Source organism: Erithacus rubecula (genome assembly GCF_903797595.1).
Source record: "Erithacus rubecula genome assembly, chromosome: 3".
NCBI classification, from domain to species: Eukaryota; Metazoa; Chordata; class Aves; order Passeriformes; family Muscicapidae; genus Erithacus; species Erithacus rubecula.
The window spans coordinates 115,318,686-115,345,984 of NC_136689.1; the positions used below are offsets into that span (position 1 = coordinate 115,318,686).

The following is a 27,299-nucleotide window of genomic DNA, read 5'->3' on the forward strand; positions in this document are numbered from 1 at the left end:
TTGTCCAGAGACTCCATGGAAAGTGGTAAATTGGAGACTGCTTCCAAACCTTGCTTGAAGCAGCTTGAGAAGCAAGTTCCTAAGAGTTTCTTTTCTCCCCGTTTGCAGTGGAGTACTTGTAATAAAGAGCTTTGTCTTCCTAAATGGCATATTTTGTAACTTGAGTTGCCTTTGTGTTCATTTTAAGTTGCATTTACTTTTAATGACATTTATGAGAGTGCTTGAGGCAAGTTAGTTTGAGGCTTATTACACAAATAATTAGTTTTGGTTTTTTTCTGAACTTCTCACTCTTAAGTTTATGAGAATTTCAACAATGTTATATATTTTTTTTCTTTTTTTTTACTTTAGGTGTACAGGGTTGGTACAGCACATTCATTATTCCAGACAAAAGTAGCCTCTATCTACATTCTTTAAAATTTTCTAACTGCTGTCTCAGACTAGGACTGATTATTCTCTGGGACAATGCAGAGAATAAACTATATTCTCTATATCACTCAGGACTTATCAATATAACAGTAGATATAAAAAGTGGTCCTTTTTAATAGGATCTATTTTCACAACACCTTGATTTTTAGATCTATTTTTGCTGCATCTCAGAAGAGGTAAGGAATCCTGTTAACAGTTTTATTTTATTACATGCAGTTCTGTTACTTGAAGACCATTTCTTCCTGCTACAAGCAAGTCAGTTATGGCAACAATCAAGTAACATTTGTCTTACATTGATATGTAGGCCTTCTAAAATTTCTCATTTTTCTTTATTATCTTTTTCAATACTATATTAAGATTGCAATGTATTTAATGCAAAAATAATTTTCAAACCATTATTTAAAAAAATTATTTAAATTACAAGTCAGATGTAACAGATTGGTACTTTTCCTTTGGTAATAGAGTTTTCTGCAGTGGAATTACTACAGCTATTGTGGTCCATTACAAGCAGTAGATTACAGCTTTCCATTGTCACTAATTTTGCATTTTTGCAGGGGAAAGGATAAAGATTTGCTGTTAGTGTTGCCAAGCAACTAAAATAAGAATTACTCAAATTTCTGAATTTTTCTTGTAAGATGTATATCAGAGGGTTTCTTCTACCTTGATAAGAGCCAGTCTAGATGACGTTACACTCCATAGCTTCAACAATTCTAAGATTGGTAAGTAGCTTAATTTCTCCCTGTGGAGTAACAGTTCAGAACCAAAGACACCCAGGGTTTTTAATTTCTATGGATAAGTATCAAAAATGACATCACAGAAGCTTGTTTTCACAAGACATGAGATTTGGCAGATTTTCTCCTTTTTGTGGACAAAGAGAACTTGCTGTGCCTGATTAATCCTGTGTACAGTTCATGTTTGCTGCTATTTGGTATACTTGCTCTGAAATATCTTTTCCCAGCTGATGACAATGCTAGGTAACTACTGACATTTGAAAATTTTTTATGAAATGAAAGTGTGTGGAAAAGATGAAGTGGGGATAGACTTAAGTGTGTGTATAAATTGTGTTAAGGTTTATGCTTGGGGGTAGGTAAAGAGAGAAAATATGCTCTGAACTTAGCTTAGTTAGGTTTTTTTAGTTAAATTTTGTTTATTTATTTGTTTGTTTTTATTTTGTTCCCATTTTGTTGTAAATTCTTGTAAATTCTATTTCTGTGGAGCTTTTTCATTTTGCAGCAGCAGCCACAGATCTCCTGTAGAGCCACATGGGTTTCAGGGTCACCTCACCTGGCCTTAGTAATTCATTTCCTCTCAGAGCACATGTGCAGAGCAGAGCCACAGCTTCTTTCTGGATTCCTAATGTGTTTTATGCCTAGGAAGCCAGAAAGAACCCGAGCAGCCAGAATGGAGAGTGTTTTTTTTTTTCTGCAGCCCTGCACAGCCAAGATGCAGAACAGCAGCTGGATAGTAGCAGTGCATGGCACAGAAGATGCTTTCCTGTTGACATTGGCATGTCTGCAACAGTGGAATAAAATATTTGTTTATTTATATACTATGGTATTTATAAGGACTTGCTTAAAACTCCCTAACTGTTTGATCAGATCTTGGGATTGCCAGATATGAATACATATTTGAACCAGACAATTGTTCTATGTCTGGATGAGATGAAAAATTCGCAAACTTTCCTGGCACTCTGGTTTCCAGTGAGAAGAAATTTGGACATACTGGTCAGAGAAAAGTTACTTTCCACTCTGAAGAGGTGCTGGTTCTAAGTGGTTAAATAGGCAGTATTACTGTTTGGGGTAAATTTGAACAGGTAGCAGGGATTGGCTTTTTTAACCTATGTTCCTGTGGATGAGAGATTGTATGGGCTGAGAACACTTCAGATATGAGCACATCCTAGGACAAAGCTAGTAGCAGTTTGAGGAAGTCAATGTTCCAGCTGTTCTCTTCAAATTTGAAAACAAACCTTTCCTTCATAAATGTTCATTTTCTTTGGGTAAATACAGGATTAGTTTAGGTGCAATATCTCACTGATTTTTTTTTGTTTTTGTTTAATTTTTTAAAGGAGTTGATGACCAAGCTGATAACGGAGACACCTGACCAGCCAATCCCATTTCTAATTGATCATCTTCAGTCCAAGCAGGGAAACCGTGGTCAGCTTCAGAGGACATTGTCTGGCTCTGCTGCCCTCTGGGCAGAGAGTGAAACATCAGGTATGTTATGTTTTGTGTGCTGGAAAGGGCTGGTCTCCAGTATAATCTTCCCACACTTATGACCATGATTTCCTGGATGCACATGCACCTACTGAACATGTACTGCTCTGTGCTTTTGAGCATGCAGAATAAATCCTGTTTGTCCATCAGATACTGAATTTAATATACATTGCCATCTGTCAGCTCAGCCTATGTATATATCATGTGAGTATGGATCAGAGCTACAGAATGCAAACAGTCCCAGTCTCAATGAGAGGTTCCCTTGCTGTTCCTCTTTCTTTGTTTTCCTCTTCCCTCCCATGGTGTATTTGTGCCTGAGATTAACCTCTGTTGAGGTATTTTTTTTAATATGACACATTTTTATATACCTATCATCCCAGGCCTTAATGAGGAGATGCTATGAATTATAACTCCAGTGTGAGTAATTTATGACTGTAAATCTTCAGAAGCATTAAAACAATATTCTGAAACAATATCTGCTCTGATTGTAATGTAGAAGTCTTGGTTTTCATGTTTTGGTACAAGCTACTGTTACGATACTGGTTTTGTGTTTAAAAATTGGCTAATTATCTGTTTCAGACTATAGAGCTTAAATATCTGCTGATAGCCAAAGTGTTAATTTACTAACAAGGCAACCATTTATATCAAATGCACAGATTTAACATAGCCAGTAAAACATGGACATAACATGGACATTAAGAACTTTTTCATAGCAAAAAATAGACTTTTAAAATGAAAAACATAATTTCTAGGTTTTGATATTTTAAAAAGTAGAATAAATATAATAAATATAAAAAAATCAGAAATAGGAGGGGAAAAAATAGCTATTTTTAATTTGGATTGATATACCTTGGGGTTTTTTGATTAATTATTTGTTAAGTCTCTGAAAAAATGACCCTACAAATGTTATGATTACCTAATTTGATTCTTTTGACAGAAAATAAAGGAACAAGAAGAGATTTTAGAAATTATGATAAGCCTTGGCAGGTAAATGCAAAAAAGCCTAAAAAGTCAAAGAGCGACCTCGCTGTGTCCAACATTTCTCCACCATCACCGGAGTCCAAGTCATGTAAGAAAGCTTCACTGCATTAATTATTTGTGCATACTTTCCAACCTATAGTGTGTTTTTCGTTTGAATAAGGTTTAAAATGGAAAGCAAACTGTGAGCAGATGAAATGTCTATATATATGTTAGAAGAGTTTGATTCTAGTCTTAAGCTCACTTGAGTTATGAATATTTTATAATGCCCTATGTTGCCATCTGTAGGTAGAAAAGAATTCTGGATAGATTGATTAAAAAACAGATTAATATCTGGGTATCATGCACTATTTTGTGTTTGGATACTGATTGTGGTTTGATGTTTCAGTTTGCATTGTCATTTTGCACATTTAAAATCTGTTGTGCTGATATTGGTCTTAATAGGTTTTTTTCCTCTGTGTCAGGCGATTCAAAACCATGAATTATGAACAAATATAGTTCAAGGTATGGAAGTAGTGTCAGCAGAAAAAGTGTTCTGTTCTGAGATTTGCTGAAGGAATCTAAGCGTACACTGAAAGAAAAGGCAGAGTAGAAATAGAGTGGCTGAAGAGAATATTGTCAGCTACCTGTAAAAAATTAGTGAAAATGAAGACAACAAGCCTTAATGAAATATGGTTCCTGTGTACTGGAGAAATAAAATTTTTGAGCTTGATTCTTAATGTTGGGTTTTTTTCACAAATAAATATATCTACAATATACACATATATGTATAAATATAGTTACATATCCAGGGAATTGTTTGTACAAGATTTTTCTCCAAAATAAATTGAAAAATGATATTTTCTTCTGTTGACTCTTGTAGCTTTTTTTGTAATAGCCAAATCTTTATAACTCTGAGTGTGACTAGATGTACCAGATGAGAATAGTGATGTAGTATGCTTCATTAGAAGATTTGTTGTCTTTCCTCTAAAAGCAGGATGGGAAAGTCTAGACTTCAAAGGAGTCAAAGGAAAATTAGGCCCAGTGACCTCACCAAGTCAAAATGCAGCAATGGGTAAAGTAAATCATGATAAATTTATGCAATAGAAATACTTTTGAGTGATTAATAGTCTTGTATGGTTATGAAGCATTCTTTACTAAGAATAAATAACTGCAACAAGTAAAAAAAGCTGTTACAAATAGCTGTGTCCCATTGTGCAGGATTTTGTCAGGATTATTTTTTTCTAGAAATGGAGCATTTGTCTCTGTTTCTTCTTCATGAAGCACATTCCCTGCTTCAAAAACACTCACATTTGATCATCGGTTTCACTATACCTCTCAATGGGCACAAGAATTTTTAAGTCTATGTAAAAGAAGCATATGGATTTTAATTTACTTTCAAGAAGAAATAAAGATATTCAAATATAATCACTCATGTAGCATGTCTAATCTAACAGATTTGCTGTATAACAGCAATTTATGGAGATGCATTGTTAGAAACAGTGGCCAAAAGGTATTGTGAGCTCTTCCTGTCATCATACTGTGTTCCTTCCTTCTGCCCTGTGCTTGCTTTTCAGGCTCTGTGGTATGCCTCAAATAATTTTCATGCCATCTTCTAAAGATCTCGAGTTCTCTGTCTTTATCCCAGATAGAGGGGTGGCATCACATCACTCCCCTCAAATGTGTGCCTACTGCAAGTTCTGTGCTTGTTGGTCCTTAGGTTGCCCCATTAGAGAGGCAAAGAGGAGGCTGGGCATTCTAAATTATCAGGTCTCATGTCAAGCAGGGAAATATTTTATACATACATAAGACAACTGGAGTCAAGTGTCTGCCCTTGTGGGCTGAAGGGCACTTAGTAATACTCTTCAGCTGGTGAGACTCACTCTCAAGCTATTCAATTCTAGAAACAGTGTGTGGGAGTGCAGCTTTGCCTACAAAGGAGGTAGAATTAGGATGTGCTTAGTGCAACTTGACATTTATAAATACCTGGCATATATGAGATTGATTCTAAGCGTGCTGAAAGGGGAGACTAATATCATTGCATGGCCATTCTGTCATCATTGAGAGGTCATAATGATTGTGGGATGTTCCTAATGATTAGAAAAATGCAAATATCTCATTTATTTTAAGGAAGGGCAGTCTGATTAGTCTAACCTCACCTTCTGCAAAGATTATTGAGCAAACTTTCCTGGAAGTTTTTCCTAGTCACAAGGAGGAAAATGTGATTTGGAACATCAAGTGTGGATTTATGAGACCAGACATGTCTGATCAGATCAATGCAGTTGCCCTCTTAGATGAAATGGCTGGCCCTGTAACCAAATAAACAGCAATGGGTGTTTCATACCATGACTTTAGCAAACAAAGCCTTTGTCAGCTTCCCATAGTATCCTTATACTCAGTTGGTAAGATATGGACTCACTAAGTGGACAAGGTGATATATGGAAAATTGACTCGACTGGTGGATTCAAGGGATTGTGACTAGCAAGTCACAAGTCCAGTTGGAAAGTCTGTCTTTGATGGCATGTTCAAAGGACTGGTACTGAGATTGATGTCATTTAAAAGAATTTCCTAATGCCTTGGATGATGAGACAGAATTTCTCTTAGGTTTGTAGGTGAGACCAAATTGTGGGAAGTGGTTGGTATTCTGCATAGTAGAAGTGCCATTCAGAGGAATAGGACCAAAGAATGGACTGAGAGGAACCTCTTGGAGTTCAACACAAGCAAATTCAAAATCTTGCATCTTGGATCGAATAACCCTAAACAATAGTGTGAACTGGGGTATGTGTATCTAGAAAGTAGCTTTGCAGAAAAAGATGTGGGATGCTGATGGACAAGGACTTGGAATACGAACCAGCTGTGGCTGTGTGCTCATGCAGTGCTGAAGGTGACCTGCAGACCAGGCTGCAGTAGCAAGAGCAGTGTTTGTTTCTGAGGTGGCATCTGGAGTACATTGTGAAAAACAGTGGGGTGCTGGAGCAAGTCCTGTGGAGGTCCACCAAGATGATGACAGAGTTGCAGCATGTGATGGACAAGAAAAAGCTGAAAGAAATTGATTTGGTCATACGGAAGAGATGAAAGCTAAGGGGAGATTTCATTGTTACCAACTAGTATGCTGGAGGATGGATGAGAAGGCATGTTAGAGCAAAAGGACAAGAGGAAGCAAAAATTATACTGCAAGGGTAGTGAAACACTGGAACAGTTTGTCCAGAGAGGTTGTGGAATTACCATCATGGGGTGTATTTGGAACTGAACTGAGTAGTCTGAGCAACCTGCCCTTAACGGACCAGTCTAGGCCACCAGGTTGGGCTAGAAGACTTTCAGAGGTCCTTTCCAGCCTAGTTATCCTCTGCTTCCATGCTTTGCTGTTAATGCACTTCCATTTTTTTCCCATAACACTGATTTATTTAAACCTTGATTAATCCTGTTGTTTTTATTACTTACACCTGTGGTTGGTTGTCTGCAACTTCTTGAAAATACTTTGTGTATTTAAACTACATCTTGTTTTAGTTGCTATCAGAGAAGTTGGTTTCAGACGTGCCTTTTTACCATATCTTGATTCTCTTATTTTCTGCCAAATAGATTAATATTCTTATATTAATCTATATATAGATAAAATCAGTAAATCTATGGATTAATATTCTAAATGTTCTTTTGACATTGCTTTCTTTTTAATTTATGCCAAAATCAGAGGGTACCATGTACCCCTTCAACTACACAGATCAGCAAGCATGTTTAGAAGGAATTCTGTCCAAAGAGGCACACTGTATTCCATTTGTTTTGTGTCTTCAGCTTCTACCTCTTGTACTTTTTTTTTTCTCCCAAAGCATCTCCAAAGAGGTAGTAAGGTCTCATCTGAGAAACAGAAAGTTTTGGACCTGTTGAGACCTAAAGATTTACTCTCAGATTTGTGTTTAAAAGAAAAGATCAAATCCCCACATGAAGAATCTAAAAAGCATCCCTCCCAAATTGCCAAAAAAACCCCAAAATTTAATGGAATCTACCAGCTCTATCATGTTCTAGTTCAGAGTTTTTGTCTTGTGACTGTTGGCTTCAAATGATACAGAACTTGTACATTTATTCAGAACTGTTACTTCGTAGGAATTTTTGGGAACATGAGGGCATTTGATTTATTTAATTAGGAAATTCTTTTTTTTCCTTTAGTAGAATGATGTTAACTGCAGTGTGCATGTTACTCCTGCACAAATGTCTCTTCCTCATGCTTTCAGCTCTTTTACTGGAAAGATACCTTCACTCCCTCCTGCCTGTTATGGTCTCAGGTGCATCTGAAATGCACAAACAAGTGTCAATATCTAAGCCACCTGACCACTTGTTTGGCGTGTGCAAAACCAGAGTTAAGCAGAAGCTGTTGCTGTTGCCTGGCACGGAAGAAGCCTGGAGCTAGGGGTGTTTGTGTGTATATAAATGAAATGTTTAAATGATCACATTCTGTGTCTGAAGTAAAACATATCTGGAGGTTTTGAACTAGGTTGTAAAACAGAAATTTTGTTTCCCAGCTAGCTTCTAGGTTGATCTCTTCACCATCACCATATTAAATCAGATCACAGATGATCCTTTCATGCTACTTCAGTTCAGCAATCTCACCACATCCCATATGCATGTACAACGTTGCATGCTTCTGATTGCTCTCAGTCAGTCTAGGACTGTAAGCCATTCTTCTTTTAGCCTTTTATACAGATACGATGTAAACCAGTTTGGATTTATTATCAAAGGACTCAAATCTGAATTCCATTACAGGATTTAAATGCATAAGTAATTTTATGCTCAATTATATTATATATATTTTTGTTTTTTGAGATGTAAGATGGTCACACATGAATGAAATGTTGGATTTAATGAGCCACTGGTCTGCTTCTGTCTGCAGATCATGCATTGAAAAGACTTGTATGGGTAGATAAAACCAGTACTGATCTTGTACCATCATCCAGTAGATAATAAAGGTGTGCTGATTTGTGGCAGAATTCATAACACAATTGTGAATGAATCTAATGTGCATTTATGGCCAGGGCACAGCACCAGAAAATCAGAAATACTGGCATGTGTATCTATTCAGTCTCCTAAGATGAGACGGTGAAATCTCAGCTCCATAGAGGGAAGCCACATCTTTCAATACAAATGCTACAATGTAGATGTAATAAAAATCTTCTGAATTGTAGGCATATCATTTCAAGAGGAAGTGTTATATAATATATAATGCTATAATAAATCTATCCAATAACAGAGATGAGGTTGAGGTGGGTAATGGGGTAAGAGATTTGAAAGTACTGGTATGATTTTGTGGAATGAGTGAGCGTAATGAAAGGTGAAGGTCAGAGTATAATGAAAGGATTTTGCTAAGTGTGTAGTGACACATGCACATAAATGATTAATGATGGACTTCATGCATACAGAGGACAATCATGTATTTGCAAAGATTCCTAAGAAGGGTCATATGGTGTTTGCACAGTTCTGAATGCTTCCAATGAAGCCATTCATTCGAAAATTACCAGTGCTTGTTGATCCTACAGCTGAGAAGGTACAAGTTTATATTTTGAAAAAATCTGTCAGCAAGAAGAAAATTAACTTGAAAGAGCAAACACATTCCACGTGATGCTAGTAAAGAGATGTTGTTTTAGTATCCATTAATTATTTGAAAGACTAGGTAAGTAGGAAGAACTGTGTCTTCTCTAGAAGTAATGAAAATTCCAGTCAGTTCTAATTTTAACTTCCCCCTCTGTTTTGATTCCTCAGAATGAGCCAAATCATTGTATTGAAACATTAAAACAAATTGTATTGAAACATAGAAATAATTCATGACAGTATATCTATTTTAGTATCTTTTCACTGAAGTACAGAATGGTTCAGTAAAACACAGCTGACTGTACACCAGCATGCAAAGCAAATTTCCACCATGATTTTGACTCATTTCTCATTATCTGTCTGGTGAGCTCCAGTCCAAGTTTATTGTGTTGAGACATTTATCTGAAATTAGCAACCAGGTCACTGTCGTGAGCAAGTGTCCCTACTTTTCAAGAGCAAGACTCTTGAGACTTTCTTTTTTCCTGATGTGAATTGGTCCATATACTTGGCAGTTGTTGATCCTGGAAGCTCCACAGCTGTCAAGTAAAACTTACATCTGTTTCATCCAGCTTCTGCTCCATGACAAATTTTGCTTCAAAAGTATGGTTTCTCAAAAATCCTTTTTTATTTTGAAAAATGTGTTTTGTTTCAAATGACACGGAATCAAATTCTAGCTTATGGAAATTTTCTGCAGCCTGGGAGCTCTTAATGTTTGGTCATCTTTTTATATTATTTTACTATATTAAATTGTTGCTTGTTTGCATTCTGGTGGTGGTGTGAGATTTTTTTTGTTGGTGGTAAGTTCAGCATAAACATAGAGAGAAAAGTCTGTCATACTGCCAGTGAGTGATGCTGTAGAATATAGTGTTGGCATACAGAAGGATGTTGCTAAGATGACTCCCAAAGGCCTCAAAAGGAACATGTGATCTTAATGTAAAAAAAAGGTAGGTAAAAATAGAGAGAACTCTTTATAGAATTTCTTCACTAGTTTATTAAAATTTTATATTTACAGTTAGTAATAGTTTTGAAAAAATGCTAGGTGGAGTATTTTGTTTTTTTGTAAATAAGAAAAAACAAGGGTGAAAAATGCTGAAGCTGTGCTGTTTAATTTGTATATGCTACAGTCTGTGAATGGAGTCAATTTTTGTTACACAAGAATTTATGTAACTTTTAATTTACTTAGGAGTTCTTAAACCAGGGAATTATAAAATAGCATTTGAAATTTATAAGTATCGAACATTACAAGCTGCTCATCTGGGTAGAGACTACTCATAATTTAGTACCTTAAAGCCTGTATGTATTTGCTGGAAACCATTATATCTCATTATTTCCATTGTCCTGAGAGGGAAATACATTACTTGCCTTTTTTGAGCACGGAGCAGAGCAAGACTCTGACACTCTCACTTGCTTCCCTCTTTCCTTCTCCTTATTGAGGGTTCTTATGTCCCTTTCCTTCTATTCTTATCTCGTTAGGTCTTTTTTAATGTCTCTTTTGCCTTCTATTTTTGAGAATATCTGTAATTTCAGTCTAGTATATTAAGTGGCCTACTAGCCAGGTTCCTGGGTGGGTGTTATAGATGAGGATATACTCTGTGCTGTTAGACTCTCTATAGATGTCTGTTTTGAGGATGAGTTGGTTTATGTCTACAGGAGGTACAATCATGTTATTTGTGAAAGAATTACTTCAACCTAACTTTGTCCCATTTCTTTACCTGGAAAAGGTGACTATTGACTTACCTTCCAAGGGAAAGCTGAAGTTGATCCAAAGTGGAGCAGATTGTATGTTCACACAGAGGGAAGCCAGCATTTAGCAAATTTCAATACCAAGTTATTTCACACATTTTGTAATAGCTACCAGACTTGATGTCTGAGCATGTTTTCCCCATACCATCATAAAAGCACTCTGAATTTCCAAATTGTCACGAAACCACCTTTGTAAAAAGCACAATCTATAGGAGTCTGTAAGTTGCCTTCTTAGTATGTAGTGAAAATTATGTTTATAAGTATAGATTAGTTGTCAAAATGGTAAACAAAAATTTTGAAGCTGGCTAGGATAGATTGGATATTTTAGGCTTTTGAATTTATTTTTAAGTCAATGGTAGTGCAAGTGTTAAATCATGGTTGGCAAAAATGCAGCTCGTCCTTTGTGGTGAAAAGGTGGACTGGACATCATCATCTTCACACTAGCATGCTAATGCTGTGTCCAATGGAGACAATCCAACAGTTGAATTTTGTGGCAAAAGCAGCAGCTCACTTACTTCTGAACACTGGCAAAAAGAACATATTAAGCTGAAGTTCTAGACACAGCATTGTATTTGTTTTCATTTCTACAAATTGCTCAATATGTCCACAATGTTCAAAGAAGTTTTGTTCTTTGTGTGTTCTACATATCTCAGACACTTGTTTTCATTGTAGGTAAACTTAGCTCAGCAGTTGAGATACTTTTAAAATGTATTTTAAAATTAAAGGCTTTGGTAATAGATAATGAATAATTTGGCAATAGATAATGAGCAACAGATTGTAAGCTCAGGTCTGGACTTCCCAAAGACTGAATTTGTTTAAGTAGTGAAATGAAGATTGGAGGCTTTAACGTGAATGATAAGGACTTACTTTTGCCTTACTGCTTTTTTATGAACTGTGTTATCTACACTTTATGATTTTTGAAAAAGAAAAAGATTGTTTTAAAAGCTGTATCTAAAATATTTTTTTCCTTCTTGGTAAAATAACTAGCAAAGCCAAAAAGTTCCAATCACTCATTTTTGTTTTGAATTTGTTTTCTTATTGACCCCTAGGCCACACAATTCTATTTTGTTGTAAATGAAATGCCATCATGTGCAATAGTTTCAATGCATTTTTTATTGCATTAGTTTTAATATTTTCAATTACTAATGTTAATTGTCATGTTTAGTTGCAAGAATAATTCAGGTATGCATTTGTTCTTAGATGCTTTTACTTTGCATTGACCAAACAAAATATTTCCAGTAGTTAAAATAAAAGGATAGTTAAGTAATTTCCACCCAACATACTTGAGCTTGTAAACTCACTGTGCAGATTTTTTTCTACTGTAGGAGTCTGAACTACCAAATCTAAACTTCATTTATATATCTGTGTATATTTAGTGCCAAGGTCAATAGAGCATCCTAAGTGGGATTGGAAGACAAAACCGGAGAACCATGATTTTGATGAACTAAATCATATTCTTCAAGAGAGCAAAAAGCTTGGAAAAGCCCTTGAGAATCTGTCTCGCAGTAAGTTGATTGATTTTAGTTTTTTTAATGTAACCATGCAGCCTGAATTGTAACTTGGAAATATATATCTGGAAGGTCGTCTTCTATTCAATGAAGACCAAGGTCATTGACATCAGCAGTTATATACCAGTTGATAAGGTTTACAGATTGTCTGAGATAGTTCAGGAGCTCTCCTGGAAACTGAAGCTACTACCACTGCACAATTTTTTTTTTTTTAACATTAGTTTTCTACCAGTTTAGTGAGCTGAATTAGCTCATAATGAGATCAACACAAGAGGCTGGTTTAATGAAAATGGTGGAAACATGCAGCAGGGAGATTGGGATTAACCTTTGTGAAACCTTAACCTTATTGATGGAGTTCAGACCTGTTATTGAAAAATATCTAGCTATTTTGTGTCCTTGATTTGTTTGACCTTCTAGTTCTCAAAATAAATTAAAATATTTTAAAGTGTCTCAAATAAATACTCAGAAACATGAAATACACTTATTTCATACTAAACCCCATGTATTGCCCCTTAAGCACTCATGTAATGGATGTCTTACTGGAGATGAACAGGAATAGCTGCTCTTTTTTCTTTTCCCTTTTGCTTTCTTTCCTGTAGAAGAGAATTCTATGGGAGCAAATACTCCTAACAATTTCTACTCTTCATTATGCTACATGAAAACCAGCTGTGGCATGATATGGGAGATACTTTTGTGAGAAATGTTTATTTCTTCTCTCATTAAATTTTATCCCTGGCAGTTCCTGATCCAGTGGAGAATTTACAGATAGAGAGGTCAGAGACAGAGCTGAATGAGGAAGGGAAGATTTGTTTTGCAAGGAATTTTGAGATTCAGCATTTCTCCAAACTGTGCCAAATACCCAAAACTAGTTTTCCCAAGTCACACTCTCCCAAAATGTTTTAGGTTGATCACTACAATTATATTCTGAACAATTTTCAAACTTGTATTATAGTAGTATAATTACAGAACTTTTTTGAAATCCTCTTCTAGTAAATTGAAAATAAAAATTTCTGCCTGTAAGGAGCTAAACCAGCTCTGGTCAGCACCTGATTTGTAGCCTCACTATTGCCTGACTGTGATGAATCTGAGTGTCGTTTTCAAGCTTTTCAGCTACAGAGACTTGTAGCCAAGCTGTGCAAAGATACAGAAACAATATTTTGGATTTCAGAAAGGGGCATTTATTAACTCTCTTAAGATACAAACCAATCATATGTGAGAGTTCAAAATCACTGCCTAAATCCACTTCTTAATCCTACATCTCTGTCTCTACACAGAACTATACTTATGCTTCCTTATACCTAAAATAGATTTTGCACCATTCTGTACATCTCCTTGCCCCACAGTTTTCTAACTGGAGTGTAAAACTCTACAGCTCTTCTGGGTCCTACACTTGGACTGGTCACCATTGTTGGAGCCTGTTTCTCATAGTTATTTCACAAATGAAACATCCTTCACTGTTTCTTGCTAGTACTTGATGCTTTCTGGTGGTTTGTCAAGATAATGCAGAGTTTAAATCCCATCCCCCAGAGTGCTTTAAATCACTCTCAGCCTGATAATAAGTTCACTTTCATGAATGTGCTCTCTATTTCTTCATCCAGATCATTAATGGAAATATTGTCAGACCTCTTCATGATCCCATTTCAGATCTGACAACCAGCCCTTGAAAGCTACTCAGTAAGTGTTTTTCTTCCCACCAGATGTTTTTTCTACCTTGCAGTGTTTTCGTGCAGATTGTAATTCCCGAACTTTTTTTACTGAAGTGTCATCTAGGATAGTAAACAGTCTTGTATTTTGCATCTACTTCTTCTTCTTACTGACTAGGCAAGTTTCCCAGTTAAGAATGCAATTAGACTAATTTGATACGATTCATTCTTGATAAATTCATGTCAGCTCATTCTTATCGCCTTTCTATTCCATTAGATGTTGATACATTATTTATTTAACAGTTTTGCCTATGATTCTTCCTGTTGTCTGATTTAGGCTTGGTGGTTTGTAATTCCCCACATCTTCCCTTTTCCTTTTTCAAAGATATGTATTTGCCCTTTTCTGTCTTTTCTGTTCCTGAAAGACAGTTGCTAGTGGATGAGAGATTTCTTCAGTTAGTTAAATGCTCTAGAGTGAATTTCCCAAGAGTCTGCTAACTTGAGTGTGTCTAAATCACCAGCATATCTTTCAGCTTCCCTTGTCTGGCTTGTAGTTTTTCCTCTTAAAATCACTACTGTTAAGCATCTGGCTGCAGTTGATTTTTTTTTTTGGTAAAGACTGAAGCAGGGAAAGTATTGGACACTGGGAATTCTTTGCATCATCTCTTATATGCTTTGATGTAATAGTTCTGTATATTAATTTCTTCTCATTTTCTAGTATATTTATAGTATCTTTTCTTATGGCTTTTTATATTCTTTTTTAGGAACTCTGCACTTTAACCTTTTTTTCTTATTGGTATCACTTAAACACTTGCATCAGATTAATTCTAAGCTGTATGTCCTTGTTTCCATGTTTTGTACTTCTGATTTTCATTTCAAGAAATAAAAAGTCTTTGCTATTATTTCTTACATTTCAGCATGATATTAAAAAAATCAAAATTAAAAATGTGAAAATTTTGTAAAGAGAAAAAGGTAAAAATTTGAAAATAAATTAGTTGTATTGTTCTTTCAGAGATTGCACATAGGAAATATCTTAGGGAGGTTTCAATGAATAAAAGGTCTAGGACTTTAAAATATAAGGTGCATGAAACTCATTCTTGGCTATACCCAAACAAGTATCCCATGTGCTGAATTTTAAAAAAGCCATCACAAGATCCCATGTCTTACCTCTCCTGATTCTTGTTTCAGGCTGGCTAGTTAATGCTTTTGTTTCTACAAGCATGCCATGGGTTAAAGCTGCATTTTGATACTAATCTTATTTTGAAGTGGTGTGGGACAGACACTGGGCTCAACAGCTGAGTAGACAAATTATAAAAATGTACTATTAATGACTTTTTACAGCAACCTCTCTTTTTTTCTTCAGTATTTTAGCAGCAAAGAGTGACACATGAAATGAAGTGTTTGAAGTTAAATGAATTTTCCATCACGTCCTGGAATTTGTTTACATTTTAAAGATAAGTTTTGGATCTTTTAGCAAGTTTCCATAGCTTTGTTGCCTGTTAGGCAGTTGACACAGCCTGTGAATTAAATTCCAGTTTCTATTGCTTCATTTGATATGCAGTCTAGATGCTTGCTTTGAGACAAACTTGTGCACTTCATACAAAATTGGAGCTGCCTGTAAGATTTGGAAGGTGAGGCTTGGGCACTTAGATATCTGATCTCTTCTATATTCAATTTTAGTGATTAAAACTGAACTTGTTTTAATTTGGATCCTTTCTCCCAACCGCCATCAAGAGTGAATAAGTCTGTGCTTTAGTAGGTCTGAGAAACCAACGAGACTTCACACTCAGGTGTAAAAGTATCTAAGGAGTTTTGAGAGTCTGGAGAAGATTATTGTAATTATCATCCAAGTGTGGTGGAGTTTGCTGATTTAAGTATACTGTTTTTCAGAGGCTTACCCACATGGGAGAGCTGGATTATGTTTGTTTCTTCAATCAGCTGTATGTCACTGAACTGGATTTGGAATTATCAAGTCATATATTTAGGGAGGATTTTGGTTTATAAAGCAACTTACAGCAATATACTGCATTTCCCTTGTGCATGTTTAATTTTCTTTTCTTGAAAGTTCTCCTGCCTTTATTGCTGTCATCCTTTTTCCTGTGCTGACATTAAGGAAGAAGAACTCCATCCTGTTTCAGATGTATGTTCTTGTATTTCACTTTCTGGCCTGTTTGCTTTTAAACAGAATTAAAATCTGTATGTATACATAAGGATCTTGCTAATGAATATGCCTTTGTCCTTCCCTCGTTTTCTGAGAATGGAGAAATAGATAAGGCATGGAAACCAGTGAATTATGAGACTTTAGAGGACTAAATCAGAAAGATCATGCTACAATTAGGTGGAAGTCTGCATATTTATGAACAACTTGCATCTTCTGTATGAACAGTTAAGGATTAGGTTGTATATTGAAAATATGTGCATACTGAAGGTGCTGGTAACTGCATTTGATGAAAAAAAATCTTCTGCTATGAGATAGGTACTCTTTCGTAATCACAAATAGCCTTTTAGTGAAGATAAATGACATTTTGTTTGTGTTTGAATCCTTTTTTAGGCCAGGTGTACACTTCAGATCGGAGGGGAAGAAAGAAGTTTATCATGCTTTAAATTCATTATAACATTATAAGGTCAAAAAATGCTAATAAGTTAACATTAACCAAATCTATTCAATAATGATTCCAAGTCAGTTTCAAGGAATCCCAGAAACGATGGTATCTGTGTATAACCAAAAGGAGAAAAATCCTCTTTTGTTTCTCTAATTTTGAAGGGGAGTAACCAGTAAACAAGCAGTAAATGAGAAAATCATGGTTTTCCATCTAGTAGGAGATACTGCTGGAAATCATACTAAATTATGGAATCACAGAATTGGATGATTCTGAATTCACAGAGTGCTGAATAATGTTGGCAGCGACCTGGTTTGATCTGGTCCATCATTACTGCTCAAGCAGGCTGACCTAGAGCTAGGTATCAAGGCTCTTCAATACCTTCAAGAATGAAAGATCTCTAAGTCCCTCCAGAGCATCTCCAACAGTTATTTACCATAATTTTAGAATCAGTTGGTGTTGTTTATAATTATGTTAAGAAAGGCAAGCATGATCATAAGATGTCTTTTAAAAAAATATAAAATAGTAAAATAGTAAAAGTGTATGTTGTGTTTATGTTTTACAGGGAAGAAGATAAGCAACAAGAGTAAAAATCTCATAACTAGGAGGGTAGAACAAGTTCTAAACAAAATCACAATATGTTAACAAACTGCTAAAATCATATCCTCAGTTTTGTGGATGAACCTGCGAGTGTGTGGGATGTGAGAAGATTTATATATACATCATGAACTACTTGAATGTATTTAGTAGTCTCTGACAAACACACTAGAATGGGATTTCATTTAGAAGCTTCTACACTGTAGGAAACTATTAATGATTTACATTCCAGTCATGGAAAATGACCTTCAGTTGAATACCACTAACATTAGTTGAAGTCAGACATTTCTGATGGTGGTGATCATAGTAGTATAACTGTGAATGCACATCCTCAGGACACATAACTAGACTTTTGTCAATTGCCTTATGAGGGGCATTGTTTTAGGACATAACATGTTAATAGTTTTTTTCAATGGTATGTAGTTAATCTGAAATTGATGTAGAGTCTATAAAGATGACTTTCCTGTTATTAGTTGATCATCTAGCCCTAAATGTGTTCTGCTAACTGAACCACAAGACTAGTCATCATGTAGAGGATTTTTTTCTTCTTCTCTTCAGTCTGAACTTTAAATTCATGTTATTCTTGTGTGAGATCAATGCTTGTGATGTATTTTGAGATGAACATTTTTAGATAAGTTCAATCAAACCTTTAAGGAAGATAATTTTATCTCAGGACTACAGCTGTTATCCAATACTGCCGTTGCTCATAAAATCCGCTTGCTTTTAGTATGATGTATGAGTAATAATACAAAATATTTTCTGAGATTGAAAGAGGAGCAATATGGGCATAAATATTACTCTTCAATTATAAAATGGGGCTTTTATGGCCAGGAGATCACTGCTACTTCAGTTAAAAGTATCTTTTTCCTGCAGATGTTTTAATCAACTTTGTGAAGGTATTTGCCATTCTGATCCAACCTCCCCTAAATTTTAGGATTAGAGTCTCTTTTGGAGTTACCTAGTCCTTTTCTTTAGTATTTGGCTTGCTAAAAGTTTCTCTAATACTATTGCAGAACTGGGAGTTGTGTGACTGTCATCTTGGATATGGAACTTTCTAGTTCTTAGTACAAGTGGGTTGGAATTTGTGGGGCAGCAGACTGTGAGCTATGACTGTCCTTGGCTACTGCATGCTGTGGGCTACCTATCTTAACCCACCTATTGTAGTATACACTTTACTCTGAAGAGTTCTGCAGTTTTGATTATTCTCTTCTGAGATGACCTTGGCCTAGGAGAATTTCTGGGACATAATATTTGTTTGGTACTTTGCATTTTATTTCTCTGTGTTTACATAATTCATTAGTCACTAAACCTAATCCAAGAACCTGTATTCTCCATTGGAGCCACTCAGAAATTCGGATATAGAAATTCTGCAAGTCTAAAGTAGAGATTATTTTGCTAGAAATTAATTTTTAAAATCTATTTTAAAGCTGATGTGAGGAGGAGTTTCTAGATAGTAACTATAAGATGCTTATTGTGCTCTTATGTTGATGTGTGGTGCCTTGAAGATGGCAGTGACTCTTGTTTTAATATGGCCAAGTGTTGGGAGGAATGTTATACTTGTGAATACCACTTCAAAAAGTTTAAAGTTGCTTAATAATGTGAGGACATATGCCCCTCGTCAGTAAAAACTCTGAGGTTTCATTTCAACATGCTGTCACATAAAATCTGAGTTACCACTGGAGGAAATATGTCTAATTTTGAAAGTGGTAAAATGACTCTCTGTAGGTAAAGGAATAAGAATATCTATTACGACAGTCAACAAGAAACATATTTTAAAATTCCTACATAGAAACAAGTGAAATGTTTAGGTTTTTGTTTAGCTTTTCTGGAGGAGGAATGCTTTGTTTGGTGCAGCCAGAGCAACCATTTAATGTCCTTTATAATCCAAGAATGGTGTGAAATATCAGTTTTCCTTGTTTTTAATAAATGGTTCATACAGGTACAGGGACAGGAATGTACAGTGTTGCCTGCTGCAGTGTGGCTCAAGGTTTTGCCATGAGAGATAAAAGTATATCTAAGATGGCCTGTCCCACCAGTTAGAAGAACTTAAGCTTCCCCTGAGGATTTGGAGTTGGAGGATGCATTGGGGCAGTGAACTGCTGGAGATTTGATACAATATTTCTGTGTTTGTGTTCAAAGCTGTAGGATTAATAATGGTAGAATAAGAATGCTGTTTCTGTCCTGGAGTTGGTTACAGAATCTGTGATATGCACTATGAGGTTGACAGTCCAGCCATCCAGAAGTTCCCTGGCCTAGACTGATCCTGAGAATGAATTTTGTGAAGTTAGTCAGAGTTGCATTGAGGTTGACTTAGTATGTCTAAACTTTGAATATCAAAAGCCATGTGTCAAATCCAGAAAGCTTTGTTTGGCAGGTAGGAAAACTGGCTATTGGGAGCTCTGTGGCCATCTTCTGGATGTTTAGGAAAATGCATAAATATTTCCTTCAGTATTGAGTTAAATAATGGTAGTCTGGCATGCATTAAAGAAGTAGCACCTTTTCTTATGATTGGGTACACATAAGTCTTCTCAGGTGTACATTGTGCCTTTAGAAAAATGCAAATCTTAAAAAAGCCCCTCAACAAATTTTTATTTTGTGTTATTTCTTCCTCTAATTATTTAAGGACCCCAGATAAAAGCAAAAGTGGTAGATGTCTCTGAAGTTCCAAAACTTTCATTCTTACCAGAACACCAGATCTGTAATTTCAGATGTGTATAGCATATGAAAGTCTTGACAGACTTTAAGCTGCTGTAAAGCTGATCAGGAATAATGCAGCAATAAGACATTTTATGCCTTGTCATTTCATAGAATCATAGGATGGTTTGAGTTGGAAGGAACCTTAAAGATGGTTTAGTTCTACCCCTTTCCGTGAGCCTGGGACACCTTCCACAGATCAAGTTGCTCCAGGCCACACATAACCTGGGAACACTTCCAGGGATGGGATATCCACAACTTCTCTGGGCAGTCTGTTCCAGTGTTTCACCACCCTCACAATAAAGAATTTCTTCCTAATATCTAATTTAAACATAGCCTCTTTTAGTTTGAAGCTGTAAATGCCTTGTCCTATCACTATATATGCATATATGTAAAAAGTACTTCTACAGCTTTTTTAATCCCATTTTAGGTACTGGAAGGTGCTGTAAGATCTCCCCAGATCCTTTTCTTGTCCAGGCTGAACAAGCCCAACGCTCTCAGCCTGTCTTCATAGGGGAGGTGCTCCAGCCCTCTGAGAACTTTCATGACATTCCTCTGGATTTATTTCAGCAGGACTTATTTTACTTCTTTTTTTGGGGTCTCCAGAGCTAGGCACAGTCTAGGTAGGGTCTCACAAGAGTGGAGCAGAGGCAAAGAAGCACTCCCTTGACCTGCTGGTCACACTGCTTTTGATGCAGCCCAGGGTGTGGTTGCTTTTCTGGACTGCAGTGCTCATTGCAGTGTAATGTCAAGCTTCTTGTTTACAGACACTCAGAAGTCCTTCTACCCAGGGCTGCTCTTAATCCATTCTCTGTCTAGCCTGTACTTGTGCTTGGAAGTGCTCTGATCCAGGTGTAGGACCTTGCATTTGGCCCTGTTGAACATCTGCCCCACATCTCAGGCTGCCAGGGTCCCCCTGGATGGCATCCCTTCCTTCAGCATGCCAGCTGCACCACACAGCTTAGTGTCATCAGCAAACGGTACCCATTCCAGTACCATCCCCTGAGGAATGCCACTCACCACTGGTTTCCCCTTTGATACTGAGCTGCTGACCACAGTTCTTTGGAGTGTGACTATTCAGCAACAACCCTCTGAATTATCCACCTATTAAAGCCATGTCTGTCCAGATTAGAGACAAGAATGTTGTATGGCATGGTGTCAAATGCCCAGCACAAGTTCATGTAGATGACATCAGTTGCTCTTTTTCAAAAGAACCTGAACTGGTGTGGTGGCTTTTGTTTTGAAAATTAATTTTATGTTGTTGAATTGAGAACGTCAGAGTCTAAAAAATCTCTTTTCAAAGAGAAATAATATCACTGAGTGGAGACATTAGATATTGAATAAATAAAACTCTTCTGCTAAGAAGTGCATATGCAAAAGATAGGCATTTTAAAGACTCATGGAATTGTTGTTAAGTGTTCAGTTTTCTTCAAAAAGAAAGTTCATTTCTTGGTAAGCTAGGAATGAAGCAGAGTGTCCTAAGCAGAAAACTTGTACTGTGGAATATACTCATTGTAGACTCATTGTATACTCATTGTAGGATTTTATTGTATTAAAATATAATTTTAATAATAAATAACAAAAATGTTTCTAGAGGTGCCTTTTGCATCAAAGAAGATGCTGTAGCTCTGTATTGATCTACATCTTTGTTTCTCCATACTTACCATTGTGCTGCTGCAGATTGTCATAGGGATGGAAGACTGGAAGATAGCCATATAAAGAATGGTTTTAATAATCCATGCTAATTTTAAGAGGCATGTCAAACAACTGATTTAGTATTTTAAATATAAAAAATCTATAAAGTGAATTGCTAATACAGCTTGAGATACACTTTATAGATAATCTGCTTAAAGTAGACATAATAATAGTAATTAAACTATAATAAATATTAATAAATTACATTATTATTATATTGTTAGATATATTTCATATTATCATAGCATGCCAAATTTTTCTTGCAATCAGACAGTACATTGTTTCTCTAGTCCTCTTCAAAAGCTAGTCCTCTTCTTCAAGCTAGTGACAGAATGAGTGTTCCAGTTGAGAGAGGCTGTGCTAGCATTAATAGCCTCTCTGCAGATTTGTTGTTGATCAGAGATGGCACTAGTTGTGGCTGTGGAGCATTTCTGAAGCACTGTGGAAACATGTTCATACAAATTATTTCATTGTTCAGCACCCTAAAAGCACAGAGGGTTGTTACATCCTAAAGCAGGAACAAGTGCCCTGAATTTGACTGTGTAATTCACCAGACAGCTGAGTGGGCTGGATGCTTGTGATGCCTGATCAAATTTCAGTAATTACTTGTAAAAGGGAGGATTTTTTAAAGACATGAAATTGGCAGCTAGCTACCTAAAGCATTACCATGTTAAACCTTTTCCATGAACCTTAGCTGATGGTGGGAAGCAAACTTCTCACCCCTTTAGCTGGAGTGGTTAGTAAGAGTGGTTAGTTTATTGTATAGTTGTCAATTACATTATGATATGAAACTATGGCAAACATTGTCTGTGAGAAACAGCTTCTATAAGAGAAAAGGTAAAGCATCGTTTATTTCTGGAGGATTTGCCTTTGACATCAGAAGACCTCTCCCAAAAAAGGCAGTAGAGCAGTTTTAACAGCCCCTTCTTATCTGTTGCTTGGTGTCTTGCAGCAGGGCAATGATGCTGCTGCTTTTTAAAGTTTCCATTCTCTACATTCATCATCATGCAGAGTCAGGCTTTAAATGCTCTAAGCTAGGGGAAGTCAGAAATAGTTGCTCATAGTAACTTTTATTCTAACAAAGCCATAGAATTTAAGGTTGAATAAACTAGATGTGTCAGTTTTTCTGGTGTAAAGAGTTTTTTTTGTGATTAGGATTAAGTTTTGATGAAAAAGGTTACAGTCTGAAGAAGTGACTAAATTGACAGCTTAAAACTTGTTAGTGTGTGGACATTTTGGCTATGCCTATGAATATTTTGCTTAAAACTGCAGGTTGTTTCTATTTAGTAGTTTCATGGAATGGGCTTTACCTTTGCTTCTAGTATTCTGTGATTTTATAATGCCATTTTCCTCTTTAGAATATATAAAAGGTAAATGAAAACAATTATAGAAAGTGTAGAGGGTGACAAAAGGGTTTTCTTTTTAAAAATGCTGATGTCTGGATGCTGGAATTATAGTTTATATGAGCAATTACATGAACCAGAGATAGCAACCGTTGTTATCACTTCTTTATAGAAATTCAGCTATTGTAAATTGTCAGTATTGCTTGAAAAAAAAGTAGTAACCTATTTGACTACTAACAAGTCATGAGTCTGCTAAGGGTTAAGAAATTAAGAGAAATCCTAAATAATCCCGTACAATAATTGTGACTCTCTAGTTTTGTTCTCAGGACTTGGGATTAAGGCTTCTTTAGTTGTTTTTTGGGATTTTTTTTTTCAATATAATGGTAAATATGCAAGAGTTTTAATTTTTTGAGGAGGTACTTTGTGAAAACTGGAGTATATATTACTCCACCTGACATCTGTCCCCAGAAAATGATGTCACTGTTGGGATTTTCTGTCTATTGCACACAGGGTGCAAACTGCAAATCCCCCTCCTCTCAAAGCCAAGACATTCTGTGGGTTTGGCAGTTGCAAAGAAAATTATTAAGAGTTGGGCACACACCAAGTGTGGTGCAGTAGTGGCTTGGAATGAAACAAGAGATTTTACATCCAAAGTTTTTTGGGTTATTTATTCTCATCTCTGCTAATGGAGTTGTGTTACCAATTACTGAAAGAGTACTGTTAATATTAATGGGACTCAAGACATAACAAAAAGGTCTGTGACTGATATGGTAAATATCACCTCCAGAGGAATCACTGTGCTAAGATTGCTGTAACATGCTCCTTAAAAAGTTTCTTCCCCAGAATCCTTTTGCTTTTCTCTTGATGCCACGTTAGAGAGAGAGAGCTAAATAAAAAGAGTTTGCAGGTTTAATTTTGTGTTTGCAAAGGTCAAAGATTTCTAAATTTGTAAAATTTTATTTTGGCAACATGTCCTCAGAAGCTGCTAATTCTCTGGATGCTTGTCTAAAAAATACAGTTTGTTTTAGTGCTGTGCTACTGTTTCCAATTTAGTAAAGAAGAAATTTGAAGCATTCTGGTCAATTCAATTACTCATTTTAGTTTCTTCTCTAAATTCAGAGTAAGTTCTAGGGAGCAATAGGATTTGCAAAAAGCATTTTACTAAAAACCCACTCATTTTGAATATGGATGTTTTAAAATTTTATGTCTTATATGTAGTTTAATCAGAGAGGTTAGTAGAGCTTTTTGACTGAGACATAGTAATGCCTGCTGTTTTTTCCATTTGCTATGTTGTACTTTTAGTGCTGATCTTTGATAGGCAACATAGGCAATTGGGTATTAAAAACATTTAGCATTTTTTGGAACAGATTCTTGGAAATGATAGGATTGCCTCTTATATTTTCTTTTACCATATTTGAAAATAATATATTTTTAAGGGGTAAGTCAACACATGGTAAAATTGCCCTTCTCTCCACTCCCAAGTTACAAATACCCATTCATGGGGATATGTGAAAGCAGAAGGGTACAATCTTCAATATGGGGAAATAAGCCTGTATCAAAACCAAATGAACTATATTAGCATTATTGGAAATTGCTGAGAAAAAGTAGTTTAGTTGTAAAGCAGTTGTAGAGTGGGTTGGCCTTGTTTATACAAAATGCACCCGTGTGATGGAGAGCTGGTGGATGGTAGCCAGGTTTCCAAAGATGAGGTGAAAAGAAACTTGCATTAGGTTTTTGCCAGCTTCAAGAGTACAATTATCTTCTCTCTAGAAGATGACCATTTGGGATTGAAGAAATTCATAACATCTTAAAGTCTGGTTGATCCAACCTGGTTATTATGCTGCATAAGCATTGGTGTTGTGTCTGGGCTAAATAATAATCTGAAGTTATTAAAAACTGTTTCATTATAGGGAGGGATAGAAGAATTAGTCAAAATGGATCTTTTTTACATTTAATCCATTTTAGTACAATTGAATTACTGTAAATATTTGTTTAACTCCTGTCATATTTCTTATGTGTTTGTGAGATCTTTAAAATTATAATTGCAGTGCTCTTAGCACTTTGTTCCTTTAAAACCGGAAATTGCTGTAAGGAATTAATCAAACTAAATTAGCCAAATAGAGTTAATGATGAAAAACACAGTAAAAAAACCCAAAGAATTCATGCAGTTGTGGTATACCAAATAGTATAGATTTATATATGTATATGTTTACATATTAGCTTACACTGCTGTACTCTTTAGAGTAATTTTTGAAGAGTAACTCTACTTAGCTGGTAATACATATTTTGCAATATCATCTCTTGCATTTCATCAAAGAAGATGTCTTGATAACATGATATGAGTTAATAAATAATTTTCAAGTATGTATTCTTCCTATGTGTGGGTACTTCACTTGTTTTCACCACCAGGAGAAGCTTTTCTTGGTTTTTGAAGTTCTAATCTGGAAATGTTGCTTATCAAATCTCATAAGAATCTAGGAAATGCTTGCTTCTAGTCTATCAGAATTTTCAATGTGGTAGCATTATATATATGATGACTTAAGCACCCCTTGTGATATACTGATGTTTGTAATAAATTAAAAATTCTTGGACCAAGTCTGCATATCTGACATGCTACAGAGTAGAAATAATTGAAATAATTGATAATTGAATAATTGAATAATTGATGGAAGCAAGCATAGGAAAGCCTTGGGCAGGCATCTGCAGAAAAGATGAGCAAATAAACAAGTTCTTGGTCAGAAGGTTTAGGAAACATTTTGCATTCTATTGAGAAATTTTACTTTATTCTCTGAAGTTCTGATCGGTTTTATAGGATCATTTCCACTTTGTATTGTGAAAAAAGAGAGAAGAGAAATGTCCATATTGCCCTGTAATTGCAACATAATGTGTTATGCATGCTGGGCAGGGTGAAATTTGCATAATAAGGTGTCCATTGGTAAATTTGATATTGCTGATTTAATTTCAAAAAGCACATAGAAGTAGACTTAAATTTGTTGTTACTTTACTGGCACATCTGCCATTTTCATTTCCATAGTTTTTTGAAAAGTCATTTTGATAATATTGCAGCTGAGGAAAATGAAGAGTGTATTATTTCCAGGCAATTTCACTAAATGAACAAAATGATACGTTGAATGATACAACAGCATGCAGAGAATTGTATTTATAGTTTTCAGATTTAACCTTACTTTTACTTATCATAGTAAAAGATGTATAGAAAGCATTTTTCTAAAATTTTTTTTTTAATCTGTTTTGTTTTCAGGCATTGCTATTTCTGATGAACTTGATAAGGTAAGTCTGATAAAAGATGTCTAATGAACAGTACAAAGAGACAGATGATTATGATAAGGCACCTTCTACTGTCCTGGCATACATGTGTCTGTTCTGTTGGGTTCAGAGGAAGTTTGGGTTTGGAAGGCTATATGGGTAAGTGCAGTATGTATGGATACATTAAGATCTTGACCAAGGATGGGCTGTCAAGTATGGAAAAAAAAGTGACTGAGTTTAAGAGACTCTTAATGAGACCATAGAAATACTTTTGATCTTGACACCATCTTTGCTTAATATAGTCTATTGGATAACTTTTGGAAACATTTAGCCTTGAATACCTTTTATTCATGAAATTGAATTCTGCACTCTTAGATATGATTTGTGAGAATATTTTTAATATTTATTTTACTTTAAAAAAATTATATTTATATTTTTTTTTTTATATAATTTATTTTTATTGTTTTTGCTGCCCAGATTTACTCAGGAAAGCACAAGGTGTAAAGATCAGTCTTTACATCGTTGCTGAATGCAAAAATGGTCTCTTCTGTTCTGGCCATTTTTCATACCTTACACGGTTAACATGAATTTTAATTCTAGGTGTATTAAATTCTACATTGAAAGAGTAATCAAGCTAGGTTTATTTAAATACTTATGGAAACAGAACCAATTTTTCTTCCCTATTCTCAGCAGTGAGCAGCAGTGGGCTTCTAGTGCCAAGCAGCTGGCATTGTGTTCTTGGTGTGAAACCATTCCTGTCAGGAAAATGAGTTCAAATGGTATATAAGACACAGGAATAATGCCTAATATAGAACTTTTTTTTTTTTTTGTTTTATAACTGTTGTTTCTTCTGGTAAAATGAGGACACAAATCCTTCTGACACAAGTGCATATAAAATACTTTCTCTGTGTTTTCCAAGGAAGGCCAGTTAGGTAAGATTGATAAATGTTACCATGCAGTCCAGTGCATCTTTGGCTGCTATTTCCAAACTATGGCCCAGTTCTTCTCACTGCTTCCATAACTGGGCTGTGAAGTGATG

The 27,299-nt window shown here is 35.6% G+C and overlaps 1 protein-coding gene across 5 annotated transcripts in view; it reads left to right on the forward strand.

Moving 5' to 3' along the window:
• The window catches only part of LOC306799823 (uncharacterized protein C8orf34 homolog), a gene marked incomplete at its 3' end in the record, with an annotated part of 149,479 nt that overhangs the window by 21,425 nt on the left and 100,755 nt on the right, over window positions 1-27,299 (forward strand). For 4 of the 5 annotated variants that reach the window (XM_079301339.1, XM_079301340.1, XM_079301341.1 and 1 more), the window contains exons 2-5: window positions 2,492-2,639; window positions 3,577-3,708; window positions 12,293-12,421; window positions 26,256-26,284. In XM_079301339.1, the coding sequence (XP_079157465.1) occupies window positions 2,492-2,639; window positions 3,577-3,708; window positions 12,293-12,421; window positions 26,256-26,284 (438 nt within the window). The remainder of the gene's footprint in view (window positions 1-2,491; window positions 2,640-3,576; window positions 3,709-12,292; window positions 12,422-26,255; window positions 26,285-27,299) is intronic. The other variant, XM_079301343.1, reaches the window with a different exon arrangement.